This window comes from Orcinus orca, chromosome 1, assembly GCF_937001465.1.
Source record: "Orcinus orca chromosome 1, mOrcOrc1.1, whole genome shotgun sequence".
Lineage (NCBI taxonomy): Eukaryota > Metazoa > Chordata > Mammalia > Artiodactyla > Delphinidae > Orcinus > Orcinus orca.
In genome coordinates this window covers 18,381,331-18,401,917 of record NC_064559.1, presented here as the reverse complement: position 1 = coordinate 18,401,917, position 20,587 = coordinate 18,381,331, and the positions used below count along the sequence as shown (strand labels likewise).

Genomic DNA, 20,587 nt, shown 5'->3' with positions numbered 1-20,587 from the left:
GCCCTACTTATACCTGTACTGTAACTGCTTAGAATCAGCTTTCCTTTAATGCAGTGTTTTAGTGCCTCAGTTCACTGAAAATAATACAAAAATAATAAAGCGTAAATATCATACAGTAAAATGTAAAATATACGCTTTTAAAAGATATTGATTTGGGGGGTTGCATTTCTCTTTTCATGGGTCGGTAATTAATTGTATTTCTGGATCGTGAGGCATTTTAGTTCAGCCATTTTGGGGAAGGCAAATACTAAGAGACAAAAATGTAAGACAATCACTTGGTGTCCTTGAACGGCATTATTATGAAGAAAGTGTACAGAGTTCTCATCTGCAAGATATTCAACATCAGTCATCACATTTTTCATGAAGACAAATAAAAGGGAATTACATCCAGGTGCACATGTGTGTTCATCTCCCCAGTGGGTTGCTACAAAGATCTCTGCAAAGGCAGTTCCTGATTTCTAGGCAGGTTCACCAGTAAAGGCAGTTTAAAAGGCTGGTGTGATTGGCGTCTGGATACTACAATAGTCAAACCTTCCCCCAAATGATCGTGGACCTGTTTTCCACTAATAGGAAAAACAAGTGACAAGGAGAGAGAGAGTCACCTTTGGAATGCCAAACTGAGCAGTATTTTAGTTTGCTGTTTTTACCAGCTTCCCTTTGATTACTAGCAAAATTCTTTGTGTAAGTGGATTTATTCTGCATTCCTGAAAATAATAAGCAAAAAATTTTTTTTTCTCTCCAGAAACACGGTGATAGCTCCTTCCTGTTGTAGGTGGGAGGGATGCTCTATCTGCTATTGCTGTTTTGGAAGGACAAAGTACTGTTAACCCCGTGTAATCAGGGGACTATTTCATTATGAGTGTTCACATGATTTTCTAGTTCCAAGATCATGAAATTATGTTGAACTTGTGTCTTCTTTACACCCTCTGATATAACTCAAGAACTGAATATCCATTTTATATTGAGTAATTTTCCCCACATCACTTAAGTTATCCCTAGAAGTTAACTTATTCCCATAAATTCTTCAGATTAGTAGAGAGAAAGCTTACATTTCTGTAAACCTTAAATTGTGAATATATTATATGAAAGAATCATAAAACAATTAAAAATCTAAGTGTTTTTAAACTCACAGATGCCTTGGTGATAACTTCTATTTTGAATTTTTGAGGCTACTTAAATAACCTGTGCTAACTGATTTGGAATTTTAGAAGTTAAAGGAATTGGCCAAGCCTCAGTTTAATAGATGAGCATGATAAGACCCAGAGGAAAGTAGTTTATATAGTGTCTCAACACTAGGTAGATTAATTTAACTGTTTTCAATAACAAAATTAAATATCACATTTTAATATAGAAATTGCACATTACTCGTACCCCAGGTACAACATTTAGGCAAACATATCTTGTATGTGCAGCAGCAGACGAATTAATAGAATGTTGATTTTATGACTTGCAGAAGACTTTTAGAAAATCTCCTGTCTCATAGTAGGCACTTAATAAATATTTGTTCAATGAGTGATAGCTGATAGCTAATGTTTAAAGACTATAAAGTAATCTGTGTGGCAGATACTGTGCAAAGTTCGTTAGGTGAGCTATCTCCTTTAATCCTTACCTACCTGCTGGATATCAATATTGTAAGTAGTAGTATTATGCCAATTTGAAAGAAAAGGAAACAGAGGCACACAAGTGATTAAGTGGTTTGTCTAATTACATTTAACTAATAAATAATGGGGCATAGATCTGAAACTCCTGTTAGTCTGTTCCCAAAGCCCTCATCCTTAATCATAAAGAAATGGGGGAGTTACTTATACTATGATGTAAATGACTGATAATACACCCTTCCTGGAAATTAGATTTTTGAAAGAACACTTGTATCAGAAAGGAAAAGCGATCAAACGTAGATCTTGCAAAAGATTCATCTGGTTCATTTTTCGGCCCCAAAGTAGATTTTGACAGAGTTCATTTATAATACTAAGCTTACTGATTTATACAGTGAGCAACACAGACATATATTCATATGTTTGAATTGTTTTCATTCTATCATATGAGGGAAAATATTTAAAGCAAATATGGAAGAGGGGGGAGTTATATGAGAGATTCCTTTCTTGAACTGTAATAATGAGATAGTTTATACCTAGACTTTCAACATATTGCTATGACCATGGAATGAATGTATTTACAAATCCTGTCATTGATGGGTGAACTCTCACATTTTTTCCTTACATAAAATATGTATAGTAATACACATCCCTGTATATTTGTTTTTGAGTCATTTGATATCTCCATTCATATTTCAGGAATCATTTTTAGTTAGAGTTTGAGATTCTGAAATGAATCAAAATAAAAGATATCTTAGTTCTTCTTACAATTATTCACTTTTTAAATATAATTCATCATCTTAGAGATGATCAGGATTTGCTCATTAAATTTGCCTTAGAATATAAAAACTGCATGAAATTTATAGGAGCGTGAGTTGAAAGCACTGTTTGACACACAGCACTTCAGCCCACCTAAAATAATTTTGTTTGATGTTAAAAATCTAGTTTTAGGCACACTCTAGAATTAATTGCTACGGAAAAAAAAATCTTATCCCCAGATGTCTTTGGAGATGCAAGTAATAAATAATGCCAATACTATTTCTGGTTGCTACCTGAAAAGCCGAAAAACCGAAAGACAAATCCAAAAAGTTCAGCAGTGTTGAGTAAGGTTTATTTGGGTGATCATTATTTCATCTTCCATCCTCATTTATTACTTTTAGATACTTATTATTCCACAACTTCCAAGCTACTGTCCACAGAATTATCCCTCCCGCTCTGTGGCAAAGCACCAGCTTTTGAACCAGAAGCTTCCAAATTCACATTTCACCTCCAAAATTCAGTAGCTGTGGCACCATGTGGGAACCAGTTATTGGAACCTCACTTCCTCATGTTCCATGAGGGGAAAAATATCTACCTTCTAATGCTGCAGAGGGATTGGATGAAAGAATATACAAGTAAAACAAATGCATGATGCTAGCAATACATTTACCTTTCTACATAAGAAGATCCAAGTTGAAGGAAAGCTATTGATTGAGTTGGTTTTGTAAACTTGTCCCGGTTCATTAATTGGGGAAATTTTGTTAAACCATAACCTGCCTCAATAAAAGTATCCAGCCGAATCTGCCAGGTGAGCCAAAGGGTCAAACCAATAACTTGATGGAGACCTGGTTACTTTAACAGTTAAGAGAGACTCGAAAGTAAGCCAAGCTTCCCATAAAAAGGAGGTAGCGAGGCCCCAGAACATGCCTGAATGCAGAAGAACTGCTTATTCTCCAGGAATCGCCAAAGCTCTAGGAGTCGTTCAAGCCCAAACTGTGATCTGCCTGTCTTGTCCTTCAAATGCTGTGGACTCCAAACACATTTTCTGTGCAGCTGGAGGCTTTGTTATAGACAGAAGGATCCTGCTTAGGGAGGCCAGTGTTTACGGCCTAACTTTCTTAAAGAGGAATTTGGAAAACTTCCCAGACCCTGCATCTGCCCCTAGCCCTTGCACCTCGGAGTCTGAGGGCGGCTAGGGAGACAGCGCAGACGACTAAATTTATTAACAGCCGACGGGCCACTCTATCTTTCACAGCAACAACAGTAGGTGATCCCATCAAAAACCTGTCTGCTGGCTAGCCAGCAAATCCGAGCTGACATGCCTGCTGCAGCGAGACCCAGATGAATGGAAACGAAGGCTGCTTCCTCGAAGAAACACATCACAAGCCAAATGTTGGACCAGGAAGTCAGTTCTAGTTCCATTTGAGAAAAAGCCTTTGACTTTTTTTCCATAGGTTCTTTCCCAGATACTTATGTTTCCTTTTCTTCCCTTTCTTTGACTTTTACGAATATTAAGTAGAAGTCGAGCGTTTTAGGGGAGCTCAATGGTTGAATTTCTAATACTCAGTGAGGAGTTGGATATACTAGTCCAGTGGTTAAGTGTGCATTAATCTTAATATATCACAGCTAGAACATAATCATGATTCATTACAAATATACATCAGCAGCCAGCCTCACTTAAAAGCAAACTATTTACCATTTTAAGTAAAAATAAAATATGTGAGCTACGTTTTATAGTTCAAATTCCATTTCATTGTCCTCAACATACGCAGCATTGGAAAGACTAGCTATTTGCTCCAAAATGACTTTCTCATGGATTAAATTAATATCATTATGAGTTTACAGAGTAACACATATTATATACTTTAAAAAAATTGTAATGGGAAATAAAGTATCATGAATAATTAGAGTTTTCTACATCTGTAGTGAAATAGTGCTTTTAAAAACTGTAATTCATAGAGATAACTGGACTTCCAGAATACTGTAATACCAGTCAGACCAGAAATTGAGTGAGACGTGTGAGGTTGGCTCACACAGTGAGGATTGGATCCTGTCTTTATTTAAAATTTTTATATTTTACTGGGGATGTTTTGGCATTGATTTTTATTTTAAAAATATTGTATTAAAATATCATTTACATGGATTACTGAGTTTTGGGTGCCTTTAAATTTTGTGCCTTGCTTGCCTTACTCTACTCCTGACCCATAGAAGGTATGCTTTCCCTGAAATTACTTTTTCCCATAATGCTCTCCATAGAACATGGGGTATTAACAGTCTTTACACTTTAAAAAGAAAAGAGCTACATCAAATAAGTGTCAGGAATAGTTAAACAGTTAAATAGCTTTCTTATAATTCTTTTCAGAGACTGGATAAGCTGATGTATACTGAGAATCTCCAACAGCATGGGGGCATTTCTCAAACTCATTTGCCCACAGAACTCTTTTCCACAAAGGAAGTGAGGAATACTCCGACACATTCTGGTAAATAGCGTCCAAGAGTCATTTCCAGCACATACGTTGAGCTAATAAGACTGCCTTTTCAGGGAATTCCCTTGTGGTCCAGTGGTTCAGACTCTGTGTTTCCACTGCATGTGGCATGAGTCCGATCCCCAGTTGGGAACTAAGACCACACACACCACACAGTGTGGGCAGAAGAAAAAAAAATTAAAAACACCACCGCCTTCTCACATCTATTATATATATATTTTTCTTTTCTTTCCTCCACTTAACCCACTTGTTTTTTTTCAGAATACTGAAGAGATAAATGTCGACACAATCAAGCTAAAGTTATAAAAGGGCTACATTAGTATCTCTATAAACAGGTGTAGTAAAAATTCATTGTAAAGACATATCAAAAGCATTAAAAATACCCCAGGGCTTAGTGCCTCGTAAAGAAAGTGATATCAAGCACACTTACCGGTGAAGTCTGTATTGAATGGGTGAGTGGAGCTGGGAAATTTATAATATCCGTTTCCTGTGAAACGAGTTCCTTTCATCATTGTGGCCCTTGGAGCTGGTAGAGCTGCCTGTCTCCTTTCCAGCTGATATGTAGGAGAGGGTCCATTCTGTTCTTCAGGTGCCTGCCACCTCAGATGGATGGTTGTACTGTTGATTCCTTCAACCAGAGGTGGCCTCAGTTGGGCTGGTGCTAAATATTAGAAAACCCTTGTTACGTTCAAGAATTTGGCTCCTATCTCTAGACACAGATATGCACACATATGTTCACATGCACCTGTGTACATTAACTCAAAATCAAATCAATTATGGCCTCCAGTATTTCTATGGTCTAGGAACTGAAAACAGTTAATATTAAATGTGACTAAACAAAATTTTGAATGCTGAATACACTTTTATCATTAAACAAAGTTTTTTTCTTACAAATAATTTCTCTATTCTTTCTTGCGACCTGACAGATACTACATATTATAGTCTGTTGGAGCACCACCCAGATTCTCTTTACCAAGCAGATGCTTCACTGCTCTAGCTTCTGTGCCAGTTGGTCTCTAATGGCTCATGGCTTCTCCATTTTCGAGAGAATACCCCTGCCCTACCCAGGAGCTACAAGATCCCTTGTGAATCCTGCAGCCAGTGACTACCAAGCTAGTGGCTACTGATCACAAAGGGCAGAGTCCCTTGTCTTAACATGGTATTGAGTCAGGGCTGCAATTCACAGAGGCCAAGCAGGAAAAGGAAATGGTTGAAATGGGCTCGTTAGGGAGACAAGAGAAAGTGGGGTTTGAGAAAAACCGGTGAGCGGGGCGGGGGTGAACAGTCACTAATTCGTGCCAGCCCACGGATGGTTCAGGAATGACAACCCAATGTTGTCAAATCTTTTATTTTGTTACCTAAAAAAAAAATCATTTTATGTGGAATTTTCTGATTTTTAAAGCTTAGCTACTGGTCTAAATTAAAACAAACAAACAAAAAAACACCACTCTGAAAGCCAAAGCATCCACAGGAAGGAATGAGCCTGTGATCTCAGCGGTTTGCAAACTCCTGTCCAGGCACAACAGACTCAGGCAGCCTCGGGGGCCCTGGAGTGACCACAGCACTCCCAGCAGTGGCCTGAGCCTTGGGCAGTGAGGGCCCAGGGCTCACACGCACACTGGGGCCCGGCGCGCCTTGACGTCCAGGGACACTGGCATTTCTTTGGAGCCTCCTGGGAAACCCCAGGAGTGACAGCTCTGAGACTTCCCCTAAAACCTACTGGAAACAGATCAGATTAACAACTGAGTTGTTGAAAATGAAGACCTGTTTCGATTTTCATTTTCTTAAGCAGTTGGGTTTGTAGGATGAGATGCGTATCCACTCGAAGTGTGTCAGCTGGGTTTGAGGGGTGAAAATGAAGAAAAGAACGCATGTCATAATCGCCAAGTCTATTTACTGAGGACCCAGACTAAGGCTGTGGAGCTTAACTTACACCTGTGTTAACACAGCCTTGTGCAGACACAAAGTTTTTGCCTGTTTCAGTACATGTAAGATAAAATGGTGTGAATACAAAAACTAATATTCTTAAACCAAGAAAGGCAATTCACCTTAAATCAGCTTCGAACAATGACCATTTGTTACTTTCTAGAAAGCTTGGCCAGCTTTCCAAAGAGAAACAATTCATTGTGATTCTATTTTCAGTTTTAGTAAAGAAGAGAGGGCAGTGAGTAAAAAGTTCATCAACTTAGAAAGATAATTAACAATTCTGTTCATCTTCCGCCAGTGTGAGCCATGTGATTTTTTTTTTTTTTTTTTTTTTTTACGGTACGCGGGCCTCTCACTGTTGTGGTCTCTCCCGTTGCGGAGCACAGGCTCCGGACGCGCAGGCTCAGCGGCCACGGCTCGCGGGCCAAGCCGCTCCGCGGCATGTGGGATCCTCCCGGACCAGGGCACGAACCCGCGTCCCCTGCATCGGCAGGCGGACTCTCAACAACTGCGCCACCAGGGAAGCCCGCCATGTGATATTTTTATTCTTATATATACGGATCTGTAAATTTTATGCATGATTTCCTTTAGTATTCTTTACCAAAAATTAGCTAAATGCTGGGTTCTCAAAGATTTCATTCTACAAGCTATGATCCCTCTTCAGAATAATCCAAAACAAAATAAAAAGCTAAGCCATGCAGACATTTCTTCTCCCACTAAGCTCATCTCCAGAGTTTGGAGTTCCATCTTTGTAAAATTTCAGGAAGCCATCATTGGCTATTAGCTTAACTGGGGAAGGAGGACCGCCGAAGATTTCTGAGTCTTGGGGTCAGAGAAGCAAGTAATGGAGGACCGATTATATTATTTTCATTTGTTTAAAATTTTCTACTTAGGAGCAGACAATAGGAATTTTGAGCTTTTCTGTTACTTTCCTGTATTCCACTTAAGATTCCCTAGTGATCTGGCACACAAAGACTTGAACTTTTTAGTTTGAAGAATACCATCTATTCCAGTGATATCCAAATATCATATGATAGCGCTTGTATGTGGAATCTTAAAAAATGACACAGATGAACTTGTTTACAAAACAGAAATAAAGTCACAGGTGTAGAAAACAAATTTATTCTTATTTAAAAGCAGCTACTTTCTCAAGGTCGCATTTGTTTGACATCTAATACTCTTTCCCTTTACTCCAATCACCCATCTGGATGGGGATAATGAAAATTTGTACCACTACTGTACTCAGAATCCTTTCCCCATGGATGCATCATTGAAAATCACTTCTTAGTCAGGAATATAATTTCAGAGTCAAACAAAACAAAATCAAAGGAATTCCAGCAACTCAGTAGGTTTGCTTGTTTATTTGTTTTGTTTGATTGAACGTCTACTAAAAGTGAGAGCACGCAATTTTTAAAATATGACAAAATGATTATAATCAATGAGGACACATGCATTGAGGATCCACTAAAATTAATGTTGACTATTTAAAGTCTAACAAGTCGTGGAGTGCTTCTAGATTCACAGGGGAATTGCTCTGCTGAGCAATTACAGCATTCTTAGGAAGTCAACCACAGAGAATGAGTGGAACTAGAGTATATATATATGTGTGTGTTTGGGTGTGTGCATTTTATTCACTTGCTTAAAAAAAAACAAAAAACAACTCTCAGCTGGTCTGTTACAGTTTCACTTGTGAGTCAACCCAGCCCACCTGAAAGGGTGAGTACCTACTCAGTCACTATCTTCAGAATTCCCCTAAGACCAGAGGGGAACTTTCAATCAATTAAATGAGACTGGTCTCATATACATTCACAAGTAGAATAATGATAAGAAAAACAGATACTCCTGAACTATTAAACACATACACACAAACACAGACTAAGAGACAGGTGAATTAAAGATTATGGCTCAGATCATCAAAGTGAAGGGATTATAGGTATACATTTGTTCATCACAAGACAGTAAATTAAGAGACAATACGAGGCTTCCCTGGTGGTGCAGTGGTTGAGAATCTGCCTGCTAATGCAAGGGACACGGGTTCGAGCCCTGGTCTGGGAGGATCCCACATGCCGTGGAGCGACTAAACCCGTGCGCTACAACTACTGAGCCTGCGCATCTGGAGCCTGTGCTCCGCAACAAGAGAGGCCGCGGTAGTGAGAGGCCCGTGCACCGCGATAAAGAGTGGCCCCCGCTTGCCACAACTAGAGAAAGCCCTCACACAGAAACAAAGATGCAACACAGCAAAAATTAATTAATAAACTCCTACCCGCAACATCTTCTAAAAAAAAAAAAGAGAGACAATATGGAATAATGCGAAAGTCTCTGCAGACTCCTAGAGATATAATTTTCACTTTTTATCCAATTCTGTATGATTTTACAAAAATCACTTCAAACCTATATGCCTCCGTTTTCCCATCCAACATGAGGATAAATTTTCAGTGGAACACTTTGAAAATAACTGCTTTTAAAAACAATATAATTGCGTTAGGTTTTACAAAGCAAACTTCTATTCCAATACAGGGCACTATTTTTACTAGCCAATAAAGCATCTTTCGAATTACGTATTATAAAATGATTCAATTCATCCACATTTAGAATCTGTGTTTACTTAGAAAATCCTCTTATAAGCGTAAAGTATAAAATGGATCTTCATAAGATACTTAGGCTTTTAGATTCAAAGACTAGCAACATACAAAGTCTGTTTCCACTTGGAATAAAATTACGGTGCTCTTGTATTTTTTTGCATTAGCTCTGTGATCCAATTTCTAGTCTCTCCTATTTACAAGCATTCTTTTATACAACACTGCGTAATATACATTCTTCTTTATGTAGCATTTATTACTTTATAATCTGATTAATAGCATATCATAATGCATAAGTTTACACTTGCAAAATTTACGTAGTGTGGAGTTTGACCATCTTAGGATAAGAACTGAAGACTAAATGAGCAGAAGTGCTTGCTGACAGGTCTTTAAAATCAAATCTGTTCTCAAGGAAGAGTTTGTTGTCTATGAAGACTGCATGGCTGTGTCCATACTGTAAAGCATCAACTATTAGGAAGACAGCAATCTAGGAACACACAGCGATTCCTCATTTCAGGGGTGTGAGGGGGGAAAGACTAATATGAGACATCCTCAGGCATCTTGTCAGTGGAAAATGATCCTGACTTTGTCTCAGAGATGCAAACTGTCACAGGAAATGCGATTTGCCAAATGCTGTTAGGCCCGAACACCTGTGAAAGGGCCCTGGAACTAGGACTCAAACGTAAAATCCGGGCTCACGTAGCCATGATTTCCCAGTTGGCAAGTGCTCTCCATTCAGCGTCCAGAAGAGGAGAGGATTCTCCCCTCAGACTCTCAGAGACTTCTCAGTGCTTTCTTGTTGACTATCTATTCTCTGACTGAGGAAAGAACAACATGAATTTTCCCATTTTCTTCTTTGTTTACTAGTCCCCTTCAAGAGAGAAGATATATAGTGGAACTGATCTGGAAAGGAGAAAACTTAGGTTCTAGACTGCTTCTTTAAGACCCTACTTATAGAACATTGGCTAATCCATTATTTGGCCTCTCTGTTCTTCAGTATCTCACTCATTCATTTATATTTTTGGAAAAAAATTTTTTATTAAAGTATAGTTGGTGTACAATATTATATAAATTACAGGTGTACAATAGAGTGATACACCATTTTTAGAGGTTATGCTCCAGTTACAGTTACTATAAGATATTGGCTATATTCCCTGTGCTGTACAATATATCCTTGTAGCTTATTTTATACATAATAGTTTGTACCTCTTAATCCCTTACCCCTATATTGCCCCTCCCCCCTTCCCTCTCCCCACTGGGAACCACTAGTTTGTTCTCTATAGCTGTGAGGCTGCTTCTTTTTTGTTGTTGTTGTTACATTCACTAGTTTGTTGCAATTTTTAGATTCCACATACAAGTGATATCATTCTGCCTCTCTTATTTCACTTAGGAAATACCTTCCAAGTCTATCCATGCTGTTGCAAATGGCCAAATTTCATCCTTTTTTATGGCTGAGTAATATTCCACTGTATATATATATATATATATATATATATATATACACCATGTCTTCTTTACCCATTCATCTGCTGATGGACACTTAGGTTGCTTCCATATCTTGGCAACTGTAATAATGCTGCTATGAACATTGGGGTGAATGGATCTTTTCAAATTAGTGTTTTCATTTTTTCCAGATATGAACCCAGGGGTAGAATTGCTGGGTAATACCTCATTTATTGAAGAGCACAACAGACCCGATCGTGCCTAGGGTCTCTTCCAGTTTCAAAATTCTGCTTGAACATTTCCAAGCAGCTCCTCTCCATAGTAAACCAAGAAGGGGTGCTGGATACATAGATCCCCTCAGCCCTCCAGGAAGCCAGCCAGCTTATCTCCCACAGCTCTGAGCCACCTTGTTCTTTACCTCAGCACGGCAGATACATATTATGATTTTTCTGTGTGTTCTATGATATAAACAAGGCCAGAAAGCAGTGCTTTTAGAGAATTTAGGGGGAATCACCTCCTTGATGAATAAACACTACCTTAACCAGCTGTCATGCAGGTGATCACCAATAATTTGCACGCATCTCACGTCCAACACATAAACAGCGTGAGGATCCGTGATTTCTGAACTGTACATATGGCAGCAGCGATGACAACACGGACTGTTCCCTAAAGTCCCCTGTCAATAAAAGGTAGTTGCTTGGACTGTAATTATGGCATCCTTGGTACCCAAACTTGAAGCTTTTATGGGGCTTATGCAATTAACTACTTAAATGCATAGTAACACTTGCTTCTCTGACAGAAAAGTATTGATTTTTTAATCATTTTCAAGTCTCCTCTAGCACAAATAAATGTACTACAGTTACAGTTAATGCACTGTGTACATGCATTAAACGTTGGTGTGACAAAATTTATTATTTTGTGATATATAGAGCTGAAGTCGGGCTTCTCAGAAAGTAGCATCATGGATCCGACATCAGTGTGGAAACTACCATTGTCCTCGATACTCCAAATTCTCTAACTTCTACAAGTTAGAGATCTTTTTTCATAGGATACTTAGGCTTAAAATAAAGGAGGGCATGCTGAATATAAATCTTTCCTATATGTCAGTGTAGGAGAAAATTAGAAATAGTCCAACAGAGAAGATAACAGTTTATTTTTTCCCAAAGCTGTGGGTGTATGGCAACTCTGTTCAGATGAATTTTTGTCTATTTAATTTTTTTCCCCTTGCATTTATTTAGGGCACATCTATCAAAATATTTTGCACACAATAGTCTTTCTAGTTCAATTCTTACACATTTTAATTGTGTTGTTTTAATGCCTTACTATAGTTAATACATCGGAAAACTAAAACGGTGCTTTAAAAAGTGTGATTTCTGCCATGACAAAAGGTGAACAGAGGCCCCGTGAAAGTCACAGATCTAAATACAGACCTGGCAACAGAGGTCATTACACAGTGTATGAACAAGCCTTTACCTTGGGTGCATCACACATTCAACATTGAAGTGGGTGAGTGAAAAGCAGTTAATTTTGTTTTGTTAGAAATAATATCATTTTAGTTTTAGCATCTAAGACAGATGCCAGCATTTCACTCTGAACAGATGGTAATTCCATCTAATAGTGCATCTCTGTATTAGTCAGGTCTGTTGTGTATACAAACAGTAATAAACAGTAGGTAAGGAGCAAAATAAATTTTAATTGTTGACATTAAATTCTGGCTGCCACAGTTCTAAGGCTGCAATATTCCTTTTTCAAGTCTGTCAGGTTTACTAATGCTACAAAAGCTTTGTCGAAAGCCACCGGATTCCAGCTTCCATACAAAGATGTTGCGTGCTACCAGCTGTTGGTCTGCACCAGGAGTACCTGTTTTTCTACACTGAAATAATCCTTCAGGAATAACATGGGATTGGTGCTACCGCCGATGCACTGGTCCGCCATGATTTCTTTTAGAATGCTCCTGAAGGACTGAACCTTTAATTAAGAGGTTGCTTTTTAAAATGTTGTGTCCAATTGTTACAACTGGGGTCATGGTGCTGTCACAGCCACTTTCCTACCCTGCTAAGTAAGGGTCTCTCATTCAGTTCACTCTATTCTCTTTGCAAATCTGGGCATTCCTGAACTTCTATGAAACTGACATCATCCTTTTCATTTGGTTGGCTTTATCAGGAGTCTGAAGGATTTCCCTAACAATTGCAGCTCTCGTCAGCTGAGCTCTTCTGTAGACTTCGCTGTGGATCAAGCCTGCCAACAAGCACCAATCTGGTTCTCATAATGTCTCCTACGATCTGGTATTACAAGTAGTAGCCGCTCTATATTTGGGGAAGCTGCCATGTCAAAATCATTATAAAAAACCCCAGTTTGGCATTCAAGTTCAATAACAAACACACTTTGCCATCATATTTCCTTAAAAACAAGGATGTATTTTTTTGAATCATGAAAAATATATTGCTTCCACCATATGGGACAACCAACGACTCACCAACCGATTTCAGATGCAGCATATTGAGCTGACCATATGTTACTGTGCTGTTGAATGGCTGAGTGATTCATGCCCGTCACATTCTAGTATATCAATTAAAGCTCCTTGAAGTCTGCATGATTTGTGTCTCTGTTATTAAACCCTGCTAATTCATCCCACTTACACATCTGTTATAAATCTCTAGGAGTGCTGCATGATTCATGGCAATCTGTGAGCATGCTACAGCAAATTCTTCTCCTTGTAATTAACAGTAAATTGTTTTACTGCCATGCAATGAATTTTTCAGTTATATTGCAAATGAACTCCTAAATGTGCGGTTCTTTCCTAAGAACTGACTTATATCATTAGGCAATTAAAAAGTATTGCTTTGAACCAAAAGCTTTTAATCAAGAGAAATACAACTTCAACATTGCCTGAGAGCCATGGAAATTTGACACGGTGGTTAGAAGGGCAAAATAATTTCTGTTGTCGAAAGAGCAAAACAAACAAAACCAACCCTTCCGCGTACTCAGGACTTCCCTGATGCTAAGACGTGAGAACTGCTGCCTGAAAAGACTGGGTGAGACAAGTGTGCACAGATACTCTTTATCTTAGAAGTGACTTAAGTCATCTGTCATTACCAAATTTCTCAGATTGACTTACACTGCTCTAATTGTAAAACAGTGCCTTTATTCTTGAAATAAATAATTGGATAATTAGCCAAGTTGAATCCGCAGAGGATTTCACTGCTGTTCAAGTGCTCCTGTCAAAGGTGAAGCAAATTCATTTCAGCTCGCCTCTGCAGCTCTTCGAAGAGGCTTTGATTTTTTTTTTCCCCCGCTTTCCTGGCAGCAGCCTGAGATTCATGAGTCCATACATCAAGTCGGTAGTTTAACAACAAATGGAATTAAATTCAAAGAAGGGAAACTAATTGAAGGACAGCAACAAAAGTGTTTGGTAATGTGCTTTTTAATATGGCATGCCACATTTGCATGATAATTTTTCCTTTTTAGCATGGAGCAGAAAGTGACTAGCTTAATGAGGGATTATTCAAGACAGGAACGAACAAAATGCATTCATAACTAAGAACAAAGATTGTATTATGAAACAAAAACAGGCAACCTCAGAGAAGTAACTGGATGATTGGTTTATGCATTATGAATAAAAAGGTAGAAAAATATTTATATTAGTATTCACTAATGACTATATATACAAGATTGTTGTAATTAAAATTATAAATTAACATATTAAGAGTGCTTGTTTAATCACTCTGGGTCCTATTCACAATGAAAAGACTTATGTACCTGCATACAAAACAATGTGTATTTTCAACCCAGCCGCAAACATACATTCTACTTCGGATTCAGACAAAAATCTTAATGCACCACTAATTACTTGCTTAATGGGAGATGGGCACTTCTAAGCTTGTAGTGTAGAGGTCATTTTATGACAGGTAAACGAAATAGGACATTTTTCCTCCAGGAATGGATCTCCAAAAGGAATTTCTCTGAAGGAAGGTTTAATTTGTACTTAATTCACAAAGGGCGGAAATGTACAAAGTTATTAGAGTAAAAGGGTAATCTTCAAGAAAAGTATAAGGGTGCCCAGTCCATCAGTTTATGACCCTTATATACCCAGAAGCAACTCCAAAGCCACCCATGACAGTTTCCTGAAGATTTTGCAATGGAGATGCAGCCGCTCCTGGGAGAATACCTCTCTCACATCAGCTCTCAGACTTTGTCACGGGCACCAAAACTAAAGGAGTAAAGCAATAAATATTCTGGACGAAATGTGTAATTCTAATAATATTTAATTGAAAAAATACTTCAAAGAGAGCAAATTATAATGCTCGAGCTTTTTAATGAAACATACATCTTTACAGGTATCTTTTTGATTTCTGTGACTGAGATTCAAGGAAAAATAACATGTTTAAGTGATTCAGTGCTTCAAAAAGGTTGACTACTACTAATTTTGGGTGCTGTTCAAAATTTTTAAATGGTCGCTGGCTTCTTCTGATTCCTGACACTTCACTCACATGAACTACATTTAGACTTGAGTTAAATTTCTCACAAATCCATTAGAATGCACTGGAGTAATATATACCCTCCAAATTGTAACTTTATTACTAGAAGAAACAGAGCAGGAAGAATCATAGCTGCAACTTAACTTTTATTCCTTTCCTACAATGGTCAACAAACCTGTTGACCATTCAAAAGGATTGACCTTCTCACTGTTTATTTCTATGACTTAATATCTATCAGTTACGCACAGAGGTTTAATCCTAGGGAAATTTTAGAAAACAAACCTTATTCACCTATTAAAAACAAAGGAGGCAAGAAGGATATTGGATCTGTAATTGCTGGGGTTTTCTTTGTATTCTAATAAAAACAAGTCCATTCTCCCTGATCCAAACACCCCTGAAAATGGTATATTTTATAATAAATCCAGTGGCAAGCAAAAATTTTTTTTTTTATACTTTTGTCATGTAAGTGACTTTATTCCCTGCCTGGCAGATGAAGAGTCAGAGAATTCTGACAAAATAAATTAAGGGATAAAGAAATAAAAAATTTCCCAGAAGAACGCTAAAATAATTTTTCCTTCAGAAAAGAAAGGATTTCACATGTGAACAAAGTTAATATGTTCTTTTTTTAATGGAAATTGAGTAGAAGGAACATTCTGGCAAAGGACAAAAAACTACACATTTAAAATTTACTATCCCATCTTCTCCTGCAACTGTTTAATTTTTTACCTTCCAGCTTCTGCTCTAACCATGTTAATCAGAGTGCTGCCCAGAGAGTCATCAGTGACCCCACGTTCCTTGCAGTTTACATTTTTCCTACTTTCCCTACAGCATGTGACCCTACTGACAACATTCTCCTTCTAGAATTCTCTCTCCCCTTGAGTTTTTGGATACTGCTTTTTCTACGTTCTTTTTCTAACTCTGACCACGTCTCTGTTCCCTTTATTCCTCCTTTCCTCTTCCTCCCAAAATGTGAGCATTCACTGAGATGTAAACTTTTATTTTGTATTTTCTCTGCCATCACTAATACATTATCATCCATAGTTTCGCCTCCTTCTACATGCAGGTGACTATAAAACCCGCATCCTTCTTAAGCTCCAGATTTGCATTTTCTGCTGTTGGCTGGTTATAATTGTCATGGATGTGTTTCCATCAGATAATCAAACTGAAACTCATGGTTTTATTTCTCCCATATGTTCTTTCTTCGTCTCTTGCATTAGATTTAGTGGCATCACCACTGTCTAGGATATTTACTGTCATCTTCAATTTCTCTCTCTTCTTAACCTGTGGATTTCCCTTCCTTGATCTACTCTATTCCTTTCTTTTTTTTTTTTTGCGATTCACGGGCCTCTCACTGTTGTGGCCTCTCCCGTGGCGGAGCACAGGCTCCGGATGCGCAGGCTCAGCGGCCATAGCTCACGGGCCCGGCCGCTCCGAGGCATGTGGGACCTTCCCGGACCGGGGCACGAACCCGTGTCCCCTGCATCAGCAGGCGGACCCTCAACCACTGCACCACCAGGGAAGCCCCTATTCCTTTCTTTTAATCTTTCCTTCTATTTATCTGATTTACTTTCTCATGGCCCCCTTGGAATGTCTACCAGTCTCTATTCCCACACTTTAATCTATTCTACACTGTACTGACAGAGACATCTTTATAAACCTCAGCTTTCATCATGTCAGTATGGAACAGTCCCTCAAACAGTGACACATGGTATAATAACTGCAAAAATCTTTACCAATTCTTTATAGTCCATTTCAAGTGCCACTTAACCTGAGCTAATTTCCCAGTCTCCTAAATCAAAGCTATCTATCCCGGTATTCTCCGTTCCCATAGCTTTCTTTTATCCTTTCCCCCAAGGGGTTAACCCTACCTGTTATTTGTCAGTACCTTAATGCAGACACCATTAAGGTATCTTTGAATGGATTCTACTAGTATCCCCTCCACCCAGTGCTTTAAATAGTAACCTTAATAGATGCTTACTGAATTGAGCACTCACAGCAAAACAGAGCAACAATATGGTTATGACACATTATTAACTCTATATTGTAAACAACAAATTTGAAATGTGTAGTTTTTGATCAAAATCCTGAAATGCATGCCATAACTCTGAACAACATGCTCCTTACAGAACTGAAAAATGATGCTTTTCAATGTCAGCCCCCCTACAGTTTACTTTTGCCATTCAATCCTTAGTTTTAGGACTCTCCACTGTTATATGTATGTTATAATACTGTTACGGAAACAAAGCTGTAAAATAAATTGCATGACTTCGATAACATTCGATTAGACATTCTATAACATTTACATTGTGACTGAGAAAAGTATTACAAAACAGTTATGATAGAAATCTTGATTAAAAATAGCAATTTTTTTTGAGGATTTACTCTGTGCTGGGCACTGCTTTAAATACTTAACATGTATTTACTCCTCGGGAGAGCCCCATGTAATAGGTTATCCTTATTTATAAATTGGAAAACTAAGGCACAGAGATCATATAATTTACTCAAGGTCACAAAGCTAGTGGATGGCAGAGCCCAAATTCAAGTTGCAGCATTCTGGCTTATCATTTTCCCCTAAAATACACAAATAAACTCTTATTTGAAAAAGTCATTTAACTTGCACATCTCATGGCTTTCGGAGACTATGAGAGGTTTCCAAGTTCTGTTTTTCAGGGATAAAGAGGCAGGGAGAGGACTCAGAGGGCCTAGATGAGTTCTGCTCCACTCAGCTTCCAGTGGATGGAGTGGCCTTAAGCCTCCTCACCAGTGACTAGAAGAAGAGCACATAGCACTGGGGCGCAGTGAGTTCCACGCCCCAGGAACTCTTACTGCAACCAATGAGGATGATATTCACACAGATGTGATCATTGGTCCATTAAGCAGGGAAGATGCCATTCTATAGACATTTTCCCTGCTTTTCTCTTTCCATGTCCAGGGTCTGTCTAGTCTCTGGGGACTGGCATGTCTCTGTTCAGTTCTTTTAGTTTGTGTCTATGAAAAAAACAGAGTAGATCCTATCTAAAGGAGAGAGCCTGTCCTAACAGTGCTGGAAACCTGGGCATGTGAGGTGCAGCTGGGAGGTCCCTCAGTACACAGCCTGGAGGAGAGAAGACTTGGCTGGGGGTATTGTTACTGAAGATGTTATTGGAAGTGATGTCATGACGAAGGTGAATTAGAGTGAGGACAGCGCGCAAGGGAGTGGAAGGAGAATGTTCAATAGGAACCAGAGGGAGGTATCTTGGATTAGTATCGCCTTTGAAATTGCGTTTCGAAGAGGTCTCTAAACATGGTAGGATGTGCCAGAGAGGTGTAGTTCCCCCACCACTAAAGGATCAAACACAGGCTGGACAAACACTTGGAAGGAATGTTGCATAGGATATGTTAATATTGGCTAGTCACCCTAGATGACTTTGAAATGTTTTACAACCCTGAGAAGCTGTGATTTCAGTTCTGCTCGGTCACATCATCGGAGTCCCTTTATCCTCCCCTAGATCTCAGGCCAACCTTTGGTTGGTGTGGTTTCTGTTTCCACTTTCTCCAGCCCCCAGGACAGATTCCTCTTTTAATTTTTATCCTCTAGTTCCAAATTATGTCATTTTTTCTAAAAGAGACAGGGAGTCTTCCCCTGTTATCCACACCCTGTAACTCTCTAATAACACAGTATATAAAAATAAATAAATACTCTTATAGGAGCACGGTGTTTTTTTTCAAGCTAGGTACTCCATAAATACTTGTACATATAGGTTAAATATGTAAAAACGCAAAGAGTTCAGTCAGAGATAATAAAACATAATTACTTGGAACTTTGGAGTCATTCTCATTATTGAAAAAAAAAATTTTTTTTTTTTTGGCCGTGCCATGCAGCACGTGGGGATCTTAGTTCCCCAACCGGGACTGAACCCCTGCCCCTTGCATTGGGAGCACAGAGTCTTAACCACTGGACTGCCAGGGAAGTCCCCATCATTGGTGGACAATTTGAAGAAACAAAATTACTTGTTATATTTGAAGTCTGTTGTATATTGATACAAGATAATTTGAGCCAAACAAGTTTTTCCAGAATGAAAACAAAATAAAACAAGACAAAAACTATGGAATTGTATATGAAGACAGTAAGGAAGAAGGTCTAAGGAGTATTTTCATAGCTAAACACGTTTGCATGCTATCTGTCATTCGCCTAGGAGTCTCTTAACCTCCTCACATCTGGACATTTCCTTAAAGAGCACCAGGAATCTAAGCCCTGTTGGATGCTGACAGAAAAACTGATTTGAAAATATCCTAAATGGTAAGTAATTGGGTTATATAGGTGTTAATAATACCTGTAATCAAGTTTGTGTGAACCTAATTTGTCGTAAGGAAGCAAGCAAAAAATTACACAAACTATTTCCTGGTAAGATTATACTTGATAACAAGTCGTTATTTCAATTTTATGTACTTAGGAGCTTCATATTCATAATAAAAAGATTAATAAGCACACTACTGCCTATCCAATAAAGGCAAAATATGACACCAGGGCAACCCAGTGATTTCTGGATGTCTGCTGTTAGCTCCATGGGGCAGGAGGGGATAGACCAAATCCCACACAAAAAAAGTTAGGATTGAGAGGAGGAGTATTCTGAGTCCTCAGAAGAAGCCTGCCAAACACTTCAAACAATTGTTGGGACACCTTTAGGACTTAGGGTGGTGGGAGCCCTGTAGTCACTCTGCATCTAATTATGTTTCTTATGGTGACACAGTTGCAACTCAGGAATGTTCAGGGCTCTTAAGTTTCTTTTTCTGTGTCATCTTTTTCTATGTCAAGGTCAGTAGCAATAAGGGCTAGTGAGGGAGAAGGAGAAAGCAGAAAAGACAAATATTAAGTCCAAACTAAAGAAGGTATTGAGCTTTGTAGGTGTTTTGTTTATAAATACACAATGTATTTTTCATGTCCTTTAGAACTTGCTTACCTGCTGCTAAAGTCCGTCCTCCTCCCGAAGCACTGGTTATACAACCAACTGAATTGCAGAGAGAAATAGTAAAGTTGTATATCCTATAAGGTTGTAGTCCTTTTACAATATAAGACAGTTCTTGGGATTTAGCAGTGTACAACATCTGTGAAGCAAAAAGAACTAGACGTCAGGTAATAGATAATCAGTGTGAAAAATATTAGCTTGACAAGCAAAGTTCCAGGAATTCTGACAGAGGGAATTATTGCCAACCACGATTAGGAAAAGGGATTCTTTTTGAAGGGCCTCAACAAGCTAGGATTTAATTGACAATTGTACAATCACACTGTTTTATGAGGTAATAATCCAGTTCCTGAGTGGATAAATGAGGAAACCGAGTTA

The 20,587-nt window shown here is 38.5% G+C and overlaps 1 protein-coding gene across 2 annotated transcripts in view; it reads right to left on the bottom strand.

The window, feature by feature from the left end:
• USH2A (usherin) overlaps positions 1-20,587 on the bottom strand; it is a 782,904-nt gene that overhangs the window by 559,033 nt on the left and 203,284 nt on the right. Inside the window, exons 19-20 of one of the 2 annotated variants that reach the window (XM_049708907.1) lie at positions 20,207-20,351; positions 5,271-5,501 (exon numbers count right to left, since the gene is read on the bottom strand). In XM_049708907.1, coding sequence (XP_049564864.1) covers positions 5,271-5,501; positions 20,207-20,351 — 376 coding nt within the window. Of the gene's footprint in view, positions 1-5,053; positions 5,502-20,206; positions 20,352-20,587 lie in introns of those variants that run through there. The other variant, XM_049708908.1, reaches the window with a different exon arrangement.